The sequence below is a fragment of the Accipiter gentilis genome, chromosome 4, assembly GCF_929443795.1.
Source record: "Accipiter gentilis chromosome 4, bAccGen1.1, whole genome shotgun sequence".
NCBI lineage: Eukaryota > Metazoa > Chordata > Aves > Accipitriformes > Accipitridae > Astur > Astur gentilis.
The window spans coordinates 23877531-23896455 of NC_064883.1; the positions used below are offsets into that span (position 1 = coordinate 23877531).

The 18925-nt window shown below is 41.0% G+C and overlaps 1 protein-coding gene across 8 annotated transcripts in view; it reads right to left on the reverse strand.

Annotated features, from left to right (window-relative positions):
- The window catches only part of ADAM22 (ADAM metallopeptidase domain 22), a 139991-nt gene that overhangs the window by 68392 nt on the left and 52674 nt on the right, over positions 1-18925 (reverse strand). For all 8 annotated transcript variants that reach the window (XM_049798187.1, XM_049798185.1, XM_049798186.1 and 5 more), the window contains one exon: positions 9570-9636. In XM_049798187.1, the coding sequence (XP_049654144.1) occupies positions 9570-9636 (67 nt within the window). The remainder of the gene's footprint in view (positions 1-9569; positions 9637-18925) is intronic.

An 18925-nucleotide genomic window follows, 5' to 3' on the forward strand; every position in this document is an offset into this window, starting at 1 on the left:
ATCAGAATGACCCCAACAGGGTCAATTAAAACAAATGAATCATTATGATAGTTTATGACTTAATCTTCATCTTGATGCTTAAATTGGATCATTACAGCAAAATACTGAATTAGAGGGTATCTTGCCCTGTGAATTGCTACAGCTCTTCACCAACCAGAATGCAACCCTTTTTGTCCATGTCAGTCCGAGCTTCCCTGCAGCCTGTCTGGGTAGGTAGTGTGGCAAAGATAATAAAAATGAGAAGGCAGAGATGTTAGGAATGCAAGTAAAATCTGTCCCCATGTCTATCCTTTAAGATAGTTTGTCCCTGCCCAGAGAGGCACCAACTGCTGAGTAAACACAAAAGAGATGAAAAACACATTAACCAATACTCACAATGAAGGGGGGAAATAAGCAAAGCAAAAGAACAGCCATGACAGTCAGTGATGGCAGCAGTTCACTTTTCTCTGCAGTCTCAGTGAAACAAGCATCTGCTGACCATACACCGACAGTGTTTGTTATTCACCTCAGAGACACTATGACCTTCCCAGGGGAGGAAAATTAAGGATGCACATTCATCTGCTTTCAAATAAGACCCGACATCAGATCTTCAAGTAAGCAGTTTTCTGCAATTAGGGGAGGTGCTGGCCATTAAAACTCATGCTGCACTCAGGCACTGACCCTAAAATTAATAACTTCCTTCTTCCAGCAGCTACATATTCCCATTTTAATGCTCATTAATCCAAAGGAAAGGAGATTGCTGGTCTAGTTCAGTTCCTAGTATCACAGCTCCCTCTTTCCTTGCAGCAGAAAGCTCCCAAAAGGCCAGCTAACGACTACAACACCATTCTGTGAAGTGCCAGATAACGATTAGCTTTTTAAAGAGCTACCCATTGTGGGGTCACTAGTTTTAAAACTGCTTCCTTAGTAATCACTTAGATCTATTTACAAATTACTGATGCTTGCACAAGTTTTGACCCAGCGATAACTAAGACTGCATGAGAAAGAGCAACAGGAGAAGAAAATGCATACCCTCTCACTGACTTCTACTTACAGATGGGTTTCTATTTGTAAATAAAAAAGTCAAAATGGCACTTTGACCTGTGTAACTGCATGGAGAGAAAACATCTTGTAATTGACATGTGCTTCAGCAAAGCCAGGGGCCCGGCTGGCATGACTGTGCAGTCCTGCAGCACAGCCCTGGGGTCAGCCCTTACACAGCTCAGTAACAACTCCAGGGACCCCTGGCATCACCTCTTTGCAGAGTAGGTCTCTGAACTTAGCTACAGTGTACTGCAGACTCCTGAAAGCCAACTGTTTTGAAAATGGTAATGGTAACTTCCCTTTGTAGGAGGACAGCTATCACATGTACTCATACAACTCACAGCCAACATGCTGTAGTGACATTAGGTTATAACACTATTTCAGATTTTGAAATCAGAAATACGGATTCCAAAATTAGGATAAAGCATCACCACTTCTAAGGCTTCTCCACAAAATGCCAACGTTTAAAGACTGCTGGAAGCACTCTTAAAAAACAGAAGACACACATGTACGTGACAGAATCCTGCACATAGGCGACTCGCTCCAACTACCATTCGTGACTCATGGTAGGTGCTTTCAGCAGATGGCATGTGCTATCAGCCCAGCTTTCCGGTTTGGAGGCCAAATGAGGACTGTGTTTACTGCCCAGTAGCTACGAGAGAAGATGCTCCATGAACGTAGCTGCAGGGCATGGACAGAGAGCTCATGCCAGCACAACGCCATCTGGTCTGGGAGCTGCCTTGGCATCTGCTTGGGAAACAGCCTCTTGACTTCCCTTGTCTTACCTTGGTGTTAGAGAAAATTATTTTAATTATCAGCTGCCAGATAAAGATAAGGCAGAGGAGAACAGGGTTGGTTACCTCTTCCTGCCTACTCTGTTAAGTCGGCTCTTGTAGCAGTGCCTAGTGTCTCCAAGTCATGGCATACAAGACATTTTAATGACAGTCATTTTGCCCGGTTCCTGCATGCCTGTACATAGGGAAAAGGGAGCAAACATTTTAAGGGACTATATGAAAATTCTTCATAATCTACCCATACTGATCTGTCACATCAGTTCATCAGCCTATCCCGAGTCTGAAGCCAAGTTATAAGCACGTGATGTACAGGATTACTATAAACACAGCACAGAAGATGAGATGTTGGCACGCACCTACATGGATACCAATCAGTCAGAAGAAGATATAGTTCTGAGTAAAATAGAAAAAAATACTAATTAGATTTCCTTATTGGCTCATTATTTCTGAAAGATGGAAACTTCTCTTTAAGTGATAATTCAGATCTTGAGACTGTGTCTAGAAACATTAACCTACTGTATATAATACAGTGCTAGTTCAGTATCCACAGGCAACAACAGATGCGTCTAGGCAAAGCTACTTACAGAAGTCAAGATCAAGTAAAGAAGTCAAGCTAAAGCACACTGAAGTCTTGCATGGAAGCACTCTTTCAGAAGTACAGCAGCTTCAGTTTGCTTAGCTTAATTCCCCCTCAAAGGGATTAAGTTAAACCCCAAAAGATACTTTTATTTTTTAATAAGAGCATCTACAAATGGATTTAATGTTCTTTAATGTTATAGTAGTAGTTAATTTCTCTTAGCTATACTCAAGTCCTTGCATGGTCTGAATTGACAGAACACTTGGTTGATGCCACTCTCTGCCTATGCACGCTGTGTTTTGTAGCTCAGGGAAAATAACTCATGAGGTGCACAAAGTTTGGCAGGACTTTTATGCAAATTTAAGCACTGGACTGCTGCCTTCCCTCTGGGGCATGTGAAAATCACAGCAGAGAGTACTCAGGGTGACTCCTGATGGTCACAAAGTCACCCAACTTCTCACTTCAGCAGAACCAGGACTTCATCACTGGGGCCCACATCCACAATGGAATGTACGTTTTAAGCTCTTGATGGCTTCCACTTTCTGACAATATTTTTTCCCCTCCAGGACTAGCTAAAACCACTGGATTTATTTTTTCATGTCACAAAGAAAAGGAAGACAAGATAATTAAACCTGCAAGATCCTACATGAGTCATGATCTGAGATTCATTCTAGTGTAGTATATTCAAAAACATGGCCTGGGAAGGACTCCTAATACTCAAAGCTGCCACTTTTAATTTCCTCCTCCTCAGTAGCAGGATGTATGTAAAGAGTAAGCTAGTAACAGCAGGGAGATAAACAGATATAAAAAAATGTTAATGCCAATATACATTAAAAGTGCCAGACCATTAGGTCAGGCAAATGCATTATATACGATGGCTGATTATCTTGCCCTGGTACCCCACAGAGGATACTACATTTTACTAAACCCCAAAGAATTAGCTTCATAATTCAAACAATGCTAAAACAGAAAAGCGATTTATTTCTCAATGCCTATCGACCCACTGTTGCAGCATGACACTGCTGGAAAAAAACCACATCCAGAGTAACTGAAAACACACAGAAATGTAAAAATTTTGTCAACTCGTCATCAGGGCACATACAGTAACATTAATTCTAGCCAAAATTTACAAGAAGTTATTTGATGAGTATACCCTGGGACCACAGTTCCCTCTGTGATGGCAGCATCCTGTAAGGTAAGAACCGTACAGTCATTCCCTGCTCCACTATTACACTTTGATCTTTTCCTTCTTGTGGAACTTTCCATTTATGAACTCCCATTGTACAGCAAAAATGCCTATAATTAGTCCGTAAGTGAAAGAAGTTGCCATTTGTTCTATCCGACTTCATCACATTTTTATTCACTCCATTGGTCAAAGATAGCCAGTTCTCCATCTGATCTTTCTGTGCACTGTAATGCTTCTCAGTTTTGTACTGCTAGCAAGTTTCATTAATATACAGATTATTTTTTTTTCCTAAGTCATTAATGAAAATAGTTGATGAGAGCAGTCTGAAGATCAACGTTGTAGGAATCCCCTGCTAAACTGTGTCAGACTCAGACTCCCTGTCAGCTCTTCTTTGGCTAGTTTATTGCTATCACTAAAAAGTAGATTATGGCCTAGATTTATTAATAATTTGACATGAGGAAGGCAGAGCTCTGTCGAGGGAGTAGAGGAGAGGAGATCTGACGACATTGGGGAACCCTTATTCAAAATAGTCTCTCAAACAAGCAAGCGAGTGATTCTTCTGGTACTAACAGCTTCTCTAGTCTCTGGACACAGCCGAAAAAGCCCTGCCAGAAATAGGCATATAAAATTCATGCATTTTTTATGATTTTTTTTCCTTTTCAGTTTCTTTTCTCCCCCAGGGGCTCATCACCAGGTTGTGCAAGCTCCAGGTACATGCACACACAGCTCCCCACCAGCCCCAGGCTCCAGCCTCCCACAGCAGAGTCTCCCTGCACTCCCCTCCCATCCCAGCTGAACTGGCGCTCTGGTTTTCAGGAAGAAAATTTAATCCCTCACAGGAAAGCCTGTTTAGCATACAGGCTTTTCTGGCAAGTTGAAACACCTTTCTCTTTGGTTACAAAATGGTGAGTTCTCAAAAGCTGAAAAGAAATTATGAGATTCTGCTACAGAGGTCGGACAGTGGATGCCCTTAAAACTAGAAGATGCTGGTGGAAGCACCTAGCTGTAAGACTGGAAACATACCAGTCAATGATAAAAATGACCTGCTCGCTGGCTTGGTGTTTATCCTGGCTGCACTGCAAATTATTGTAGCCTGTTTGTACCTGTGGCAATACAGCAAAATGTTGGAATGCTATTTAGCATAAGATCTCATCAAACACAGGCACTAAGATGTGACATACACAGGCTTTGCCCTCAGTCAGGGGACTGTACCTTAACAACTCCTTGAGCACACCAGATTTGAAGGAGGGAGTTTAACAGAAAAAGCAATATCCACCATGTCAAAGGTCCCCAGCACTCTCCAGCCTTTCAAGATTTTAGTATTTTTCTCCCTTTTATATTATTTTCCTAAAAAAAGGGCATTCAAAGTGCCCTTCAAATACACATCATGCACACACAAGCCAAGACTTTAATCACAGCAAGGCAATGAAGAACAACAATTTTTCCCTTCTTGTGCACAGCCATTAAAATAGCTGTAAGCTACAGTAACAGGCAGTTTACGCACACTACTAGCCAAACAACGCACATAACAAAAGGAAATTATTACTGTTTTTGCAAACTAAGGGCTCTGCTTTGCTGTGCAGCATTAAAATGCATTTGCCCCACAAACCTCATTCCCCAAACTGCAAGGACGGCACCTCTGCTAGAGCCACCGCAGAGCAGGAGGACACACTGGGGCACCCCAGCTCTAGAGCACAGCCACAGGCAGGTTGAAGGAGGGCACCGGGCACGGCCCTGCCCGTGCTCGCTGCTCCACAGGCAGCGGCTGAGCACCACAAGGGCCAGCAATATGGCTCAGCACAGCCAGGGACACAAAGCCACAGGCAATCTTAAGCCACAAGGCAAGTTGGGCGAAAGCTTCTCCGTCAACACTAAAATGAAGAAAAACAGTACCTAGCGTTTAATGTTACTCCATTTATGTTGTCCTATGTTATAATGATTATGAACACAATGTGAAGTAGAAGCAAAAAGCAACGTTCTTTCATGCTGTGAGCACTCTTAGTGTAATCTTGTGCCCATAATACACAAACTGTGTTTACACCAACACACTTAACAATTTTAGGACTGCCTATGAAATATAGTTCCTTCTAGTTAAATTTAAACATGCCATCAAAAATTCATGGCATGTATCTACCACAACTCTACCTGTGCATGTTCTCTAACTGGGATCTGAAATATTTTCATTGCTTGATTTTTTTTCAGAAAGCAATTTTCTAACAACTCATAGAATTATCCAATGTTCTGGGAGAATACAGGCAAAAATATTTATTTCTGCACTCTCCAAAGAGAAAAACTGAAACATTTTGTAAGAGAAAATGTCACTGAATAGGTATCAGTTGTTCCTTCTGAGGGAGAAAAATCCAGCAATGTGAATTACTCAGCACTATAGCTGTTTTTTGCCTTTCATCTCACTGACAGCATCAGTGACAGAATGATAACCCAAAAAAGAGAGATAAAAGCACACAGAGGTATACTGCAGCAACATTAAGCATACACAGTTGAGTATTTATGTGCTGTGAGTACAGGATGATCTGGACTGACACAGTCGGGAAAAGGCAATGCATGAAGGGTTTTTCTCTTTCTTATTGATTATTCTCTTTGCTACCAGAGGGAATTTAGGCCAATACTGCTGCTTCCCTAGCAGTTAGAGACATGATCTAAAGTAAAGGAGGGTGCATGGGGGAAACACTGAAATAATTCAAAGATCTTCCTCCTTTTGTTTTTCTTAAGCACTGCACATTGCTGCTGGTTTAATAAGAATGTCTTAGGTGCTGCCTAACTGCCAAATCAACAAGGGTATCTCACAGAGAAATCTCTCTTCTGCAGCGGCTAAATGCTGGCACCCTGCAAAATCATGTGTAACATGTTCCACCTTCACAAAGGTCTAATGTATTAATGAATTATGCAGCAATCGAATGTAATTCAACTTTCTCTTATAATAAAAAGGTGTGTTAAACTGGGGACACTCCTCCCTATAAAAATCCCTTTGCTCCTTCAAAGTGGCATTTGTAATGATCTGAATGTTTCTCCCTGTCCCTGCCCCGTCTGCTCTCTGAAGCACCCTAAGTAATGGCAGAAGATCCATATGTATTTTACAGCACAGGAAGTTTTACGGGGGAGGGGGCAGTAGCAAAAGTAGTTATGAACTCCACATCGCGTATGAGGCCAGGCAGGCATCTGCTTCCCAGACACATTCATGCCTGTAACATTCCGAAACTACTGAGTGTACATACAGCTGCCTTCCCACAGTGATTCAAAGCTCCTGTCTTCTCCCGTATTGCTGATGGCACAACAGCAGCACTGACGATATGCCTGTTTGTGCAGTATTCCTGCACTGAGAAATGCAAGGGGGAAATATATATGTATTTTAAAATACACCTCTCCTTACATCACTAAGAAGGCCAAGAACAGAGGAGGCCCTTTTGCTGTATAAACAGGCTTGCTGAAAGCCTGCAACTGCAGTGGATGACAGACAAGACTTTTTCTTTCTGTCACCGTTTCTCTACCAAAGCAGCGAGAGAGATGTTGCCAGACTGCCTCTGTTTCTGCCTACAGCCAAAACCAAATTGCACAGAGGTGGGTAAAGAGCAGCTGGTCGAAGCAACTGATAGAAACCTGGATCCTCTCTGAAATACCTCTTCTCCTGCTTAAGAAGATGCTGCGTAGCAGAGTGCATATTTTGTGATTTATTTATGTTGCACCCTTTTGCTAGCTATTTTTAAATAAGTATCTAAGCAATCTGCACAATCCCTAAAATCTAGTATAATAATTATGTTTTACCTGGTGCATATTAGAAGTACCAATTTAAAGGTGGTTCTACCAGTTACATTAAACGGTTTCCACAGAAATTGAAGGTACTAAATCACCATCATGAAAAATTCTTGTATTTGGAGTAAGATTGGCAAAATATTTGATGTAAAACCAGAGTTCAGTTTCTCAAATGCAAAATTGATACCACTGGGCTTTTCAGAAATTGTTTGACGAAAGAACAGGACTCTTCAGAGCACTTAGAGGCGCTCTGAAAAATACTAGCAGGTCAGAGGGAGCCACATTTATTTTTAAACAACTACTGGGTGCTGAAATTAGCCTCACTCAGTGTCTGGCATCAAAAAGTACTCGGCAGCCTGCGCTCTTCCAAAAATCTTTTGATATCTGAACTTTTCTGAAAATGTGCCCATGACTGTGGCCAACAGGCTCTTCCGAACATTTTGTCACAGCAGCTGCTTCCCTCTCCTCCAATCCCAGACATTTGGTTGAAAAAAAATGAGCAAAAAATATATGTCCCCCTTCCTGGCACACTTCCATAGGACTGCTGCCTGCCGAACTCCCAGAGCAGTGAGTGAGGAAGGGGCAGAAGACCCTCCCAGCAGCCCCAGGGACCAACCTTGCCAGTATAATGAAGTGCAGAGGGGGAAACACCCCAACTGGGCAGCAATACACCTCCTTTGCACAGCAAGGTGCAACCCAGCGACCCTTTCACCCCCAATTCAGTCCATCTCCAGCACCAAGGTCAATGGCAACGATGCCAGTTCTCTCCTTAAAGCAAGTTTGAGAGTACTAAGTGAGGCAGTGATAGCCACCCCTGAAGGTACACCACGACCCTGCACGGCAGCTAACTGAAGGGAAATAATCTCTGGGACCATGGAGACTGGGAGATCTTTTGCCCAGAAAACATTTTCTGACCCTTCCTTTGAAAGGCCCAATCCTCCTGTATCTTCCCCATGCAATTAAGCAGTACTTACATGAGAAGAACCACTGATTTCAAACATTTCCTTGCTTGATTAAGGTTTACTCATCAGAAAGAGATTTGTCCTAATTCAGTGATGGGACTTGGATAGACTAACTTAGCTAACTTGCGTATATACCTTGATGCAGACAAATGGATTGTTTTGTTCTTATTAGTATCAGCTATTACCTTTATTTCTGCTTTGACTCACATTCTGAATCTGAGTCAAGACTTCTTGACTGCAGATCACGGCTGACTGAGAAATTAGTCTTTACAACTTAGTGGAACATGTATGTGTTTGCCTCAGTCTGATAATGTGTACAGACTATTACCAGAGAATAAAAAGAAAACATATTTCAAGCTTGCAAATGCTAGAAAAGGATAAACCAAAGGAAACATGTATCTTCAGCTACTTGGTAGCTAAAGGATTGCTTTGTCCATTTCCACTTGTGCTTTCACATTGCAGAGGTTAAATAATTTGTTTCAGGATATTCAGGTGATCTCAGATTTAGTGAAAGACTTTTGGGGTCTTTTTAAATTAATGTAAACTTTGAACAAAATTTGACCTGATGGGCAAATTTAAAGATCTTCCATTATGCACAGCACATATTACATTCACGCACATTTTACATAATCTACAGTAATTTTATACTAGGCTTATACACAATATTGTCCTAATAAACAGAAGGTCCTCAAGGAAATTCTCCCATGTCATATGCAAAAAAAAAACCAAACAAAAAAACACTCCTGCAAAGGCAGTAGAACATTTCACAGAAGACAACTCAAGAAACAGGATCTTGTAGCCATCGTGCCAACAAACATCCAGAGAAAGAAACCCACAATTTGAGATGGTGACTAGATATTTGGAAATATACAATAAATCTTGCTATTCTCACAAAGAAGCTCATTAAAAACAACAAACTTGGGGTTTAGTACAATGAGGAAATGCTAGCTACCAAACCAGAAAGATTTTCTTGAATAGGCATCAGAAGTAAATTATATTTACTAGTAAAAAGAACTACCATGTATACATTTTTCATGGATACCATTTCGATATAAACATTAATGTACTAAATTTGCCAATAAATTTTATTTGTCTTATTTTAAAAGCTGAAAAGTTAGAAGACATGAAACATGCTTGCTTCAGAAGGGTAAAACAAGTCACCTGAAAAATAAGATATCTCTCAAGAAAATAGGTGAGTTTGCATTAACATCAATAGCAAAGCAAATTAAAAAAGCAAAGCATAAAAAGGAAATTCTTACTTTAACTTCCACTGTCTTCCCACCTTGCTCGATATGCCTCTCAAGATATTCAGAAGACAGCAGGTCACTGGAAGAAAAAGAAAAGAGAACCATAAGCCTTGTGCATGTGTTCTTGCACTCTCTCTCAGCAAGCACTGATTAAAAATTAACATTTGAAAAGGGCAAGACCTGCAGGATACTTTTCCTAAAATGTTCATAAAAATCACTGAAACAACCTCCTTCAATGGAGTTACACAGTGCATGGGATACATTGATTTTTAATACCAGAAGGCGGGACAAGGAAAACTGAGGGGGGGGCTTCTTCACAGAAGATTCAAAACCAGCCACTGATAATTATTTTAATTCAAGAGACTTTTCTATTTGCTGCTAAAAGACAACAGTAAGGAAGTTAGGTGAACTTTTTAAAAAAAAAAAAAAAAGCAGAAGGACGAGAAACCAGTTGCAGTCACTCCTGCAGCAGGCTATATCTGAGGGAAAATGGCAGCTGCGTCTAGCAGACGCCTAAGGACACAACGGCACAATAATGAAATGACCTTGTAAATTCAGTACGATGAGCTCAGGATCACTCTAAATAGCTAGGCAAAACCACCAGCCACAGGAGCTGCACCACACCGTAGGGTCACGGCCAATTCCACCTGGTGTAGGTGCTAAGGCAGGCAGCGGGTGCCATGCTGTCCTCAGGCCCCAGGGCAGGCCTCCATCAGGGCCCATCCCTCACGCTCGCTCCACCAGGGAGCCCAGCAGCTTTAGCAATGTCAGTGGAAAATGCTCTGGGCAACAGCAGACTCAGACTCAAAAGTACACAAGGCTTTGGAACAAACGCTGAAGAGAAAAAACAATTAGACCTGAGGCAAATGTATGTAAGTTAAATGCATGCTGTATTTACCAAGACACTTCGTGCTGAACCAATCAGATCCTCTTCCTCGTAAGCTATTTTCTAGGCAAGGAAATTACATCAGAAATTTCACTAAACATTTTCAAAGATCACAAAATTTTAACCTAGATGAAATCTGTATAAAGATTTGATACTGTCCCACATAAGAGGTGATTAAACTGGAAAAGATGAAGAACTTGCAAAGAAAACATGACAACAGGCACGCTGACTGACACAACAGCAAACAACAACCACAAGCCTTCTCAGTAGAAGAGGCAAAATTTAATGTTTCTCCTTCAAGTAGCGAAATACCTAGGCTAGGGGTGAGCTGACATGCTGTGGGAGGGGAAGGACAGCAGAGCGGTGCCCAGGGCAGCAGCCACTCAGCTTCCCAGAGCTTCACCCTGGCTAAACAGGCAGCAGGGCCATGGACTTTTTTGCTCACATAGGCATTGGTGACTGCCCAGAGCAAGCCCCGAGCGGGACGAGGTTGGTAGTATGGGTCACTCCATATCAGCCCTACAAACTGCCAGCTTGATATTTGCATTAATAACCCAGGCACAAAGACCAGGAGCGCTCTAACGAAATATGCTGATAATGCTAATTTGGAAAGCATGGGGAATAAAGAAGAATATTGAAAAAACTCCCACAGGAAAGAGCTGGATGATCTTCAGGACTAGATATTAGAAACAGGATCAAATTCAATTGTACAAACAGCAAATTTATGCACTTAAGGGCTGGAGGGAATTTGTATTATATTGTTTTGGAGGGCCTGGTTTACAAGGAAGTGAGACATGACTGCACTTGTTTCTGGCAAAATGATTTGCAGATCAATAGACTGTCTTCCTGAAAAACACAACTGTCATCCCAGAATACATGAAAGAAGATGTATTTCCAATCAAACTGAGGTAAGATTAATATTACTGTCCAAAGGAGACCTCTTTTCAAATACTGCAGACAGATACTGGACAGCTTTGCTTAGAAAGTCCAATTACCCAGAAGCACAGAGAGGCTCCTGAGATAACCAGGGAATGGAAAGCTCCTGAAGTCTAGCAAAAAAATGAGTTGTGAGGGGATCTGAATGCACCAGGGTTTATACACCAAGATGTAAAGGTAGGCAATTAGGCTATAGAAAATGCTGGCACAACCTCAGATGTAGATGGACTGTCAATGAGTAAATGGAAACTGGAAGTTAAAAAGAAGACTTTATATCTGAGTGTAAGTGACAGAGGCAACAGAAAGAGGGATGCGAATAAATTTCTGAATGGGAGCATCCATGGGACAACTGTTCATGGAGGTGGGGTCCCCTCAGTCACAGTGAGTTCACAGCTGGGTGTTGCTGAGAGCAGGAAGACTCAATGCCCCCTCAGCAGCAAGCATTGAACCTATCTTGTGTCAGCACTAGCACTCATCAAAATATTCTCGGTCTCAGAACTAACGCTCATCAAAATACTCTTGGCATCAGTACTGGCACTCGTCAAAGTACACTTAGGAGGATTCAACAAACCATAGTTTTGCTGCATTAAGTAATTTAAGTCCCTTGTGAAGAGGTACGATGAGCCCCAGAGCTAACGCAGGGAAGGGAAAATACCTCAGCAGCTGTAAATAGGGAAGGAAGAAAGGGAAGACACTGCAGAACCGGCATAACCAGCTGCCCCCAGATCCATGCTCTAGGATGCCCTTAATTCTGGTCAGGCCCATATACCTATATTGATGCTTTGCACAGCAGCCTGCAAGTGACCCATTATTGAGGAGGACCTAAAAGAGATGCTGTTGTTTGAGTTACTGATTACAATCCTCTAATTCCTCTTAGGAGGATTTAGGATACTCATCCACCTGGGGGAAGCTCAAAGACTTCTATAAGGTCTGTATGCCTTTTCCAGATTTAGAAATTTAGACAGATGCTCTCTTAACATGCACTTAGGTTTAGCTTGCTTAAGTTAGATACATGGTTTCTCAGCATTCACTACACTTTCTTTCCAGCAAAAGTCTGTTCTTCCACAGGTTTACTAAAGCTACCACTATAGCTTAGGGCTCTACTTGTACTCTCAGCTATTTCTGGGGGAATCAGTTAAACTAAGACCATCCTCCTTATCTGATGGCCACAAAGGAATTTGTGCCAAGAAAGATGCAAGAAATTATAAAATGTAAAATATTAAAGTGTACAATACAGAAGACAGAGATCAAACAGAATGACTTAACTCGGAGGGAGTTTACAGTTGTGTTTGGAGGGATGACAAGGAGAAGCACAGGGTCTTTGCATGTGGGTCTGACAAAATTATTGCTTTTTAAAAGATATTGCTGTTAATGTTTTTATGTTCTGGAAGATCACATGTTATGTTCTCAAAGATCTGGAAATTGTGTCTGGCATAAGACAACAAAGAGGTTGATCATCCTCTGCCTTATACAGTGCAAGAAGTAGGAGGCAACAGAAGAAGGCAGTAAGCTCAAAACCAATGAAAAGAGACCTTTTCTGGCACAGCCCCTGGTTATAATGTCGAACCTCTTACCGCAAGAAAGCATGGATAGTGGAGCTCTGTACTGGTTTTCAAGCTGGGAACAGACAAGTTAATGGACATAACTGAGGGCTGCCAAACACACAGAAGTCATACCTGACTCAAAAATTCTTGGAGTCCTGGAAAAGGACTCTGGGGAAGCCTCATATGCACTTGTTCTGCTCTTCTGCTCCTCGCTCAGCATCTGCCTTGGGCCACTGGGACAGGACAGTTGGCCAAGCACCCCTCTGACCTGACCTGGGCTGCTCTGCCTGCACCCTGGCGGGGCCCCGTTTCTCCCAGGGGTTATGTAGGGTCTGCCGGCATCCAGCTCCAGGGTTGCTGGGGGCCAGTCCGCTGCTCTCCTCCCACCCACCACCCCTCTGATGGACACACCCACGTTGTTCAAGTTGTGTTTACTTTCAAAGTAGGCCAAAAGAATAATTCCTAAATAGGTCCATCCATTCCATCCTCCTGCTCGGTCCCTACTTTCAGGACAAAAGGGCTGGAAATGGCTGGGGAGCCGCTGGCATACTGCCGCCTCTCAAGGTCTGTCACAGGTGTCTGGGTTCCCGAAATGAGTCTGGCTGGAAGGGAAACACCACAGGGCCACCAGCCTGCACAGCTCCTGGGGCCTGAGCCGAGAGCTTACAAATAGATGACAGGTCTGAAATTTAAAGACATTTTTAAAGCCTACCTTAAGTAATGTGGCAAGCAGGATATGTCTGGGAATATTGTATCAGTAGAAAAACCCACAAATTACGCCATGTTATGCTTTATCATTATTATTATTATTGTTGTTATGACTCACTGCACAGAAAATATCATAAAAAACACAACACTCTTGCAGATCCAATAATGCAATCAGTGCTATTACAAACTAAGCTGCAACCTAACAGTTATACACAGTCTTGGAAACTTATGCCAAAAGATACACTTCTCTCATGAAATCACATCATAGGTGGCCTAATGTTTTGTCTTCAGTAACAGTGAGAAACATAATTGTGTAATTTTAATAAAAGCCATTACTTTAAAACAAACTAAAAGCTGTTGTGAAACACTTGTGAAACACGATGAAAATTACTTAAGCGACGTAAGACACTGAGCAATCAGCGTTAAAATAATATGTATTTCAACATAAGTCATGCAAGTCTTTCCTATGGCGGAGATGAAATAGGAATAATTTAGCTTGCCTGCCAATCTATCCTAAAAGCCATCTTCTTCAGTTTAAGTAGTAGTTTGGGTATTAATTATAAAGAAGATCTGCATGGGGGGGGGGGAGGGAGGGGAACAGATTGTGAGAAAAAAAAAAAATCTTTGAAACATGAGGGATGTAGAAAATTACAGTGGAAAAAAATCTACACTATAAAAGACAATACTACAGAACGAGATTTTCAGAAACACTTGCTGAGGCGTTGATACAAATTCTTTGAAAAGGCATGGCAAAAACCTGCATATGTTAAGACCTAAAAATAAAACATTTCACAGGAAAGAATCACATGTGATCTGTGGCTTTTACAAGGAAACACCAGTTATGCTAATAATAGCAATTCTGTTTTCAGAGGTCTTACTTTAAAAATGTACACAACTGAAGTAGTGTAGTTTTGTTTACAGCAACATCATTTTCTGGAGCATTATCTTAAGTCACAAACATATGAGCCCATCACATACAGACCCAATAGCATAAGGGCCAGAACAAAAAAAATGAGCAAGATCCTCTCTACTCTTCCAAATCTCACAAATAGTCACAACAATAGTACACAGCAGTAGGGGGCTGGGGGATTTTTCTTACAGAAGAGGGCCCCAACTAAGGAAATTATCCTTATCCAAGATCATGCATGTATACCTTGAATTAACTGTAGCATTTGCATATGAGGTTTACGAAAGCAAAGCTGGGATTTAGAACCAAGGAAAACAGATGAGCTTTGGAAATAGATGGGTCCTCCAGCAAAAGAGGCTGCTCCAGGAAAGCAAAAAGAGGGGAAAAAATGAGATGGCAAGAGAAAAGAGGACAGAACAGGCCAAGTGTTTAAAGAAACAAACAGAAAAAAACAGATTATTATAAAGCACTTCGACTTGAAAGATGAAAAAGAGGCTATTAAAGATTTTTGAAAAGGGAACAGGTTTGCATTTGAATATGAAATGGTTAACAAAATGGGAATTATCCCTGGAAATTAAATAGAAACTTTCATTTTCAAGAAGAGAAGGAAAAGGCCCATCACCAGCTTCTGAACTAAAATTAACTCTCCAGATTTAAGAGACTGTAAAGATGGAATGTCTAAAAGTTATGGAAGGAAAAGAGCAGAAATGATAGGGACCTCTTTAGAGGCCATAGGAAGATTTACAAACTTAAGAAAGGTAGAAATAAAGGGAGTTCATAATCATAGTACTAAAATGCATCTTTGTTGGCATATCAGTGTTATAAATGAGAAATTACTGGCTTCATGATATCCGATATCATTGCTGTGTCTCCTTGAACACTGTGGGAATTCTTTATCATTTCTTCTGTCTGATCACCCTGATTTCTCTCTCCACAACTCTTAATTATGTACACCTGAAATTTCAGATTAAATATGGTGCTAGAAAAGAACATCAAATGCAAGATCTGAGCTGAGATGCATTACTGAAAAGGAAGACAGAGTTTTAGCTGAAATCAGCAGAAAGGCCTGGATGGGTCGAATGCCAGTAGGAAATTGCCATCAGGCATATGCAGACATTCAAGAGAAAACAATGGGTTCAGGGAAATGATGGAGACACTGATATGAGAAAGATGCCATATCAATTGCATAGTTAATGATAATCCACACTGCAGGAGCAAGCTGTGCGAAGGGAGCCTCCTGCAACATCACGCTTGAGAGGGCTGTGGTAAAAGGAATGGGCAGTGTTTGGGTATCAAGCACATGAAGATGAGGAAACTTCCCATTAAGTGAAAGATTTTCCCCCGATGGTGTACATCCTCTACCAAGTAACCTGGAAAGGTCTCAGTTGTAACTCAATTATATAAGGGGAAGTTATCCCCCTCAAAAGAAGGGAAAAGGGAGGGAATCAAATTTATATAGGAGATTATTGTAAAAGATGGGAACTACCAGCATGTTGCTTTGAGAAAAGTGCTGAAAGACTCCTTTTATTAACAGGACTAATAGATATGGAAGGAGTGACATGGGGAGGTAATTTTTTAGAATACCCCATCCTGTACAGCAGGGAAGAGAAGGCAGTGTGATTATTATCATGAAACAAGGACCAAGAAAGTAGAAAACTAGATGAAAGTGAAGAGAAGGGATGTTTCTACCTGCCAGTCAGTAAGAGTGCAAGGGACAATTAGCATTACCTCGCATTACACTATAGTCCTAAAACATTTCCAGTATCGGCCATGAGCTAACTAAAAATTACAAGATAAGAGTCAAAAAAGCCACTTAGCCAGCAGATTTCTGTATCTGACTAGCTAGGACATTTTAATTCCCCTTTATCCTCACGCCTACCCAAACACCTTCTCTCTGCTCATACATGATCTTTCCTTTGCACTTCAGGGGGGATTAGCTATCTCCATACTCCATGAATCTATCTGCTTTAATAGCCACAGCTCTAAAACTTTCATCCCCTCCTTCCCCTCAAAAGAATTGCTGCATTTCTTTTTATGTGGATAGTTAATTTAATGACTGTATCTGCTAAGTTAGCCAAATGGACTAATCAATCAGAATTAGGTAGCTTCTCTTAGATAAGGCAGCAGTTTTCACAGTGCCTACTTAGAGGAAGGAAAAAACAACTGAGAAAACCAGAGCCGGTTCTTGTCTGCACAAATTGAAGCTTCTCCCCTTTTTAAAATATTCTTACTGCGCTTTTCTGTTCTTGTTGATGCTAATATGAAGGGGAGAAAGGAGAAAGTAATTTCTTAATGTTGCTACTTCTACTATTTAAGACTTTCTCCATAAAGAAATTAGGGACTCATGAATGGGTTGAGTCCTCAAAGGATTATACACAAATCCTGAGTCTTACCCAATCTCAGTCCTTTTCTGGAGCTTAATTTCACATTTCAGTTACAGACAATGATACACAACTGCAATCTCTGATGAATTTTCTTCCAAATACTAACATTTGCTCAATTTTTTCCTCTCCAGGACTTCTCTCTCAGATCTCTAATGCCATCTGACTTGAAAATGCACTTAGTCCCTTTATCCCTTAATAGCTAATTTGCCTGTGGAACATGATAGTAACTGCCCTGCACCTGACTGCAGACTCCAAACTGCAGAGCAACTCTGCAGCCCTGTGCAGGGCCTCCACCTCTAGCATCAGAGATGAAGTCTTACAGCTCTACCTTACAAACAGTCTTGTGTTTGATTTACTGGATTGGCTTCATTTCTTGATGGGAAAAGGTTTAAGCAGGTTGAAGACATTCTTGCTCAGTTTCACTAAATCTCTATTACACACATGGTTCCTATTACTAGCACAAAAAAGGAGAGCGGACACAAGAAAAGCTGCAAGGAAAACCTGTAAAGCAACAGTGGTAGTTCCAATGCTCAGGCTTGTACGGCCATATCCTGATGCTGGACATGCCTTGTACACGTGAACTATACCTGAGGTACATCCAGCTCTCACTAACAGCAGGCATTTTGTGGTACCACTGTCCATCTGCAGTTACTACATCACAGACTTTTTGGCCCATCCTTATCAACTTTTGCAATTCAGTCTGATCTCCTCTATATAAATGACCACATGGGCAATTTTATGAGAAATCACTGTAAGTGTGGCACATAGTGATGAACAGATACTGCTTTTATTTTCCAGGGAAAAAACTAAGCTTTTATATTTAAGTTCTGCAGCTAGGAAGAGAGACACTTACAAACTAATCACATTTCTTTTCACGATGTTTTAATGAAATCTGAATGTAGCTCCCTACCCCAACGATGTAAGAATAAGACAAACCTAAAGCAGCTCTGAAATCATAATTTCAGACTCTATTTTTTATTGCAACTTAAATATAATCAAATTATTGTTAATATTTCTTGCATCAATATTAACATTTCTTAATATGAATATTGAAATTGGTCAGTAACATCTGATACAATATATAATGAAAATACTTTTTTAAAAATAAAGCATTTTAAAACATTTTGTGGCACAAGCGCTGCAAAGGGCACAAATTCAATACAGCAGTTAATTCATCCTGCTGGTGATGGAGGGAAGGTGATTACATTCTTCTCTGTCAGACAACAGGGAGATTTAATCTACTGCCCTAACAAGGAAGCTGCACCCTCTCACACAGAGATTCTTCCCAGTATCCAAGTGGAGACACTGCCACTCACGATGCCACAATGATAAACCAGAGACTTTAACAAGCATAAAGAGTAGATGGCAGCTGCTTGCAAGACTCTTGTCAGGCAGAAGGATGAAATAGGATTTTTCTAGTTCTAAACTTATGTTTTCACAGCCAGAGTCGAAAGCAGTCTGGGCAAGGTTCACTTACGCTGCTGCTTACCTAGTTTTTCCTTAGAGTACTGATGGCAATGCAAGTGTCAATAAAACCTCACTCTGCTTTTGCTGATGAATAATTTACACCTGTATATCTTCAGGCAACTACTTTTTTTTTCCTACAGAAATTTCAGAAGGAGTCCTATTAAAATGAGCAGGTATTTTTAGACCGTGTTCATACCACTACTACAAAGCAGCTTCCTCGATGCCATTCTGTTCATACACTTGTTACTTTAAAGTCAGGATAATCATAGCTAATTTTAGCATTTGAGAAGGTGGTAAACTAATAATAAATGGAAGAGGCAAGCACACAAGAGGCACAGGCTACACATATTCCTGCACAAATCTACTAGTGTGGTCTAATCCTAGTTTTTAATACACCTCTTCATGCAGTCAAGCTGTTTTATACTATATGGAAAACCACTTCCCAAGTAAACTCACTTGTGATTTCAACAACATTTCAATCCAACTCTTTGTTCATATTTGTGTATTGTCCACAATAAAACTGCAAAATTAAATGC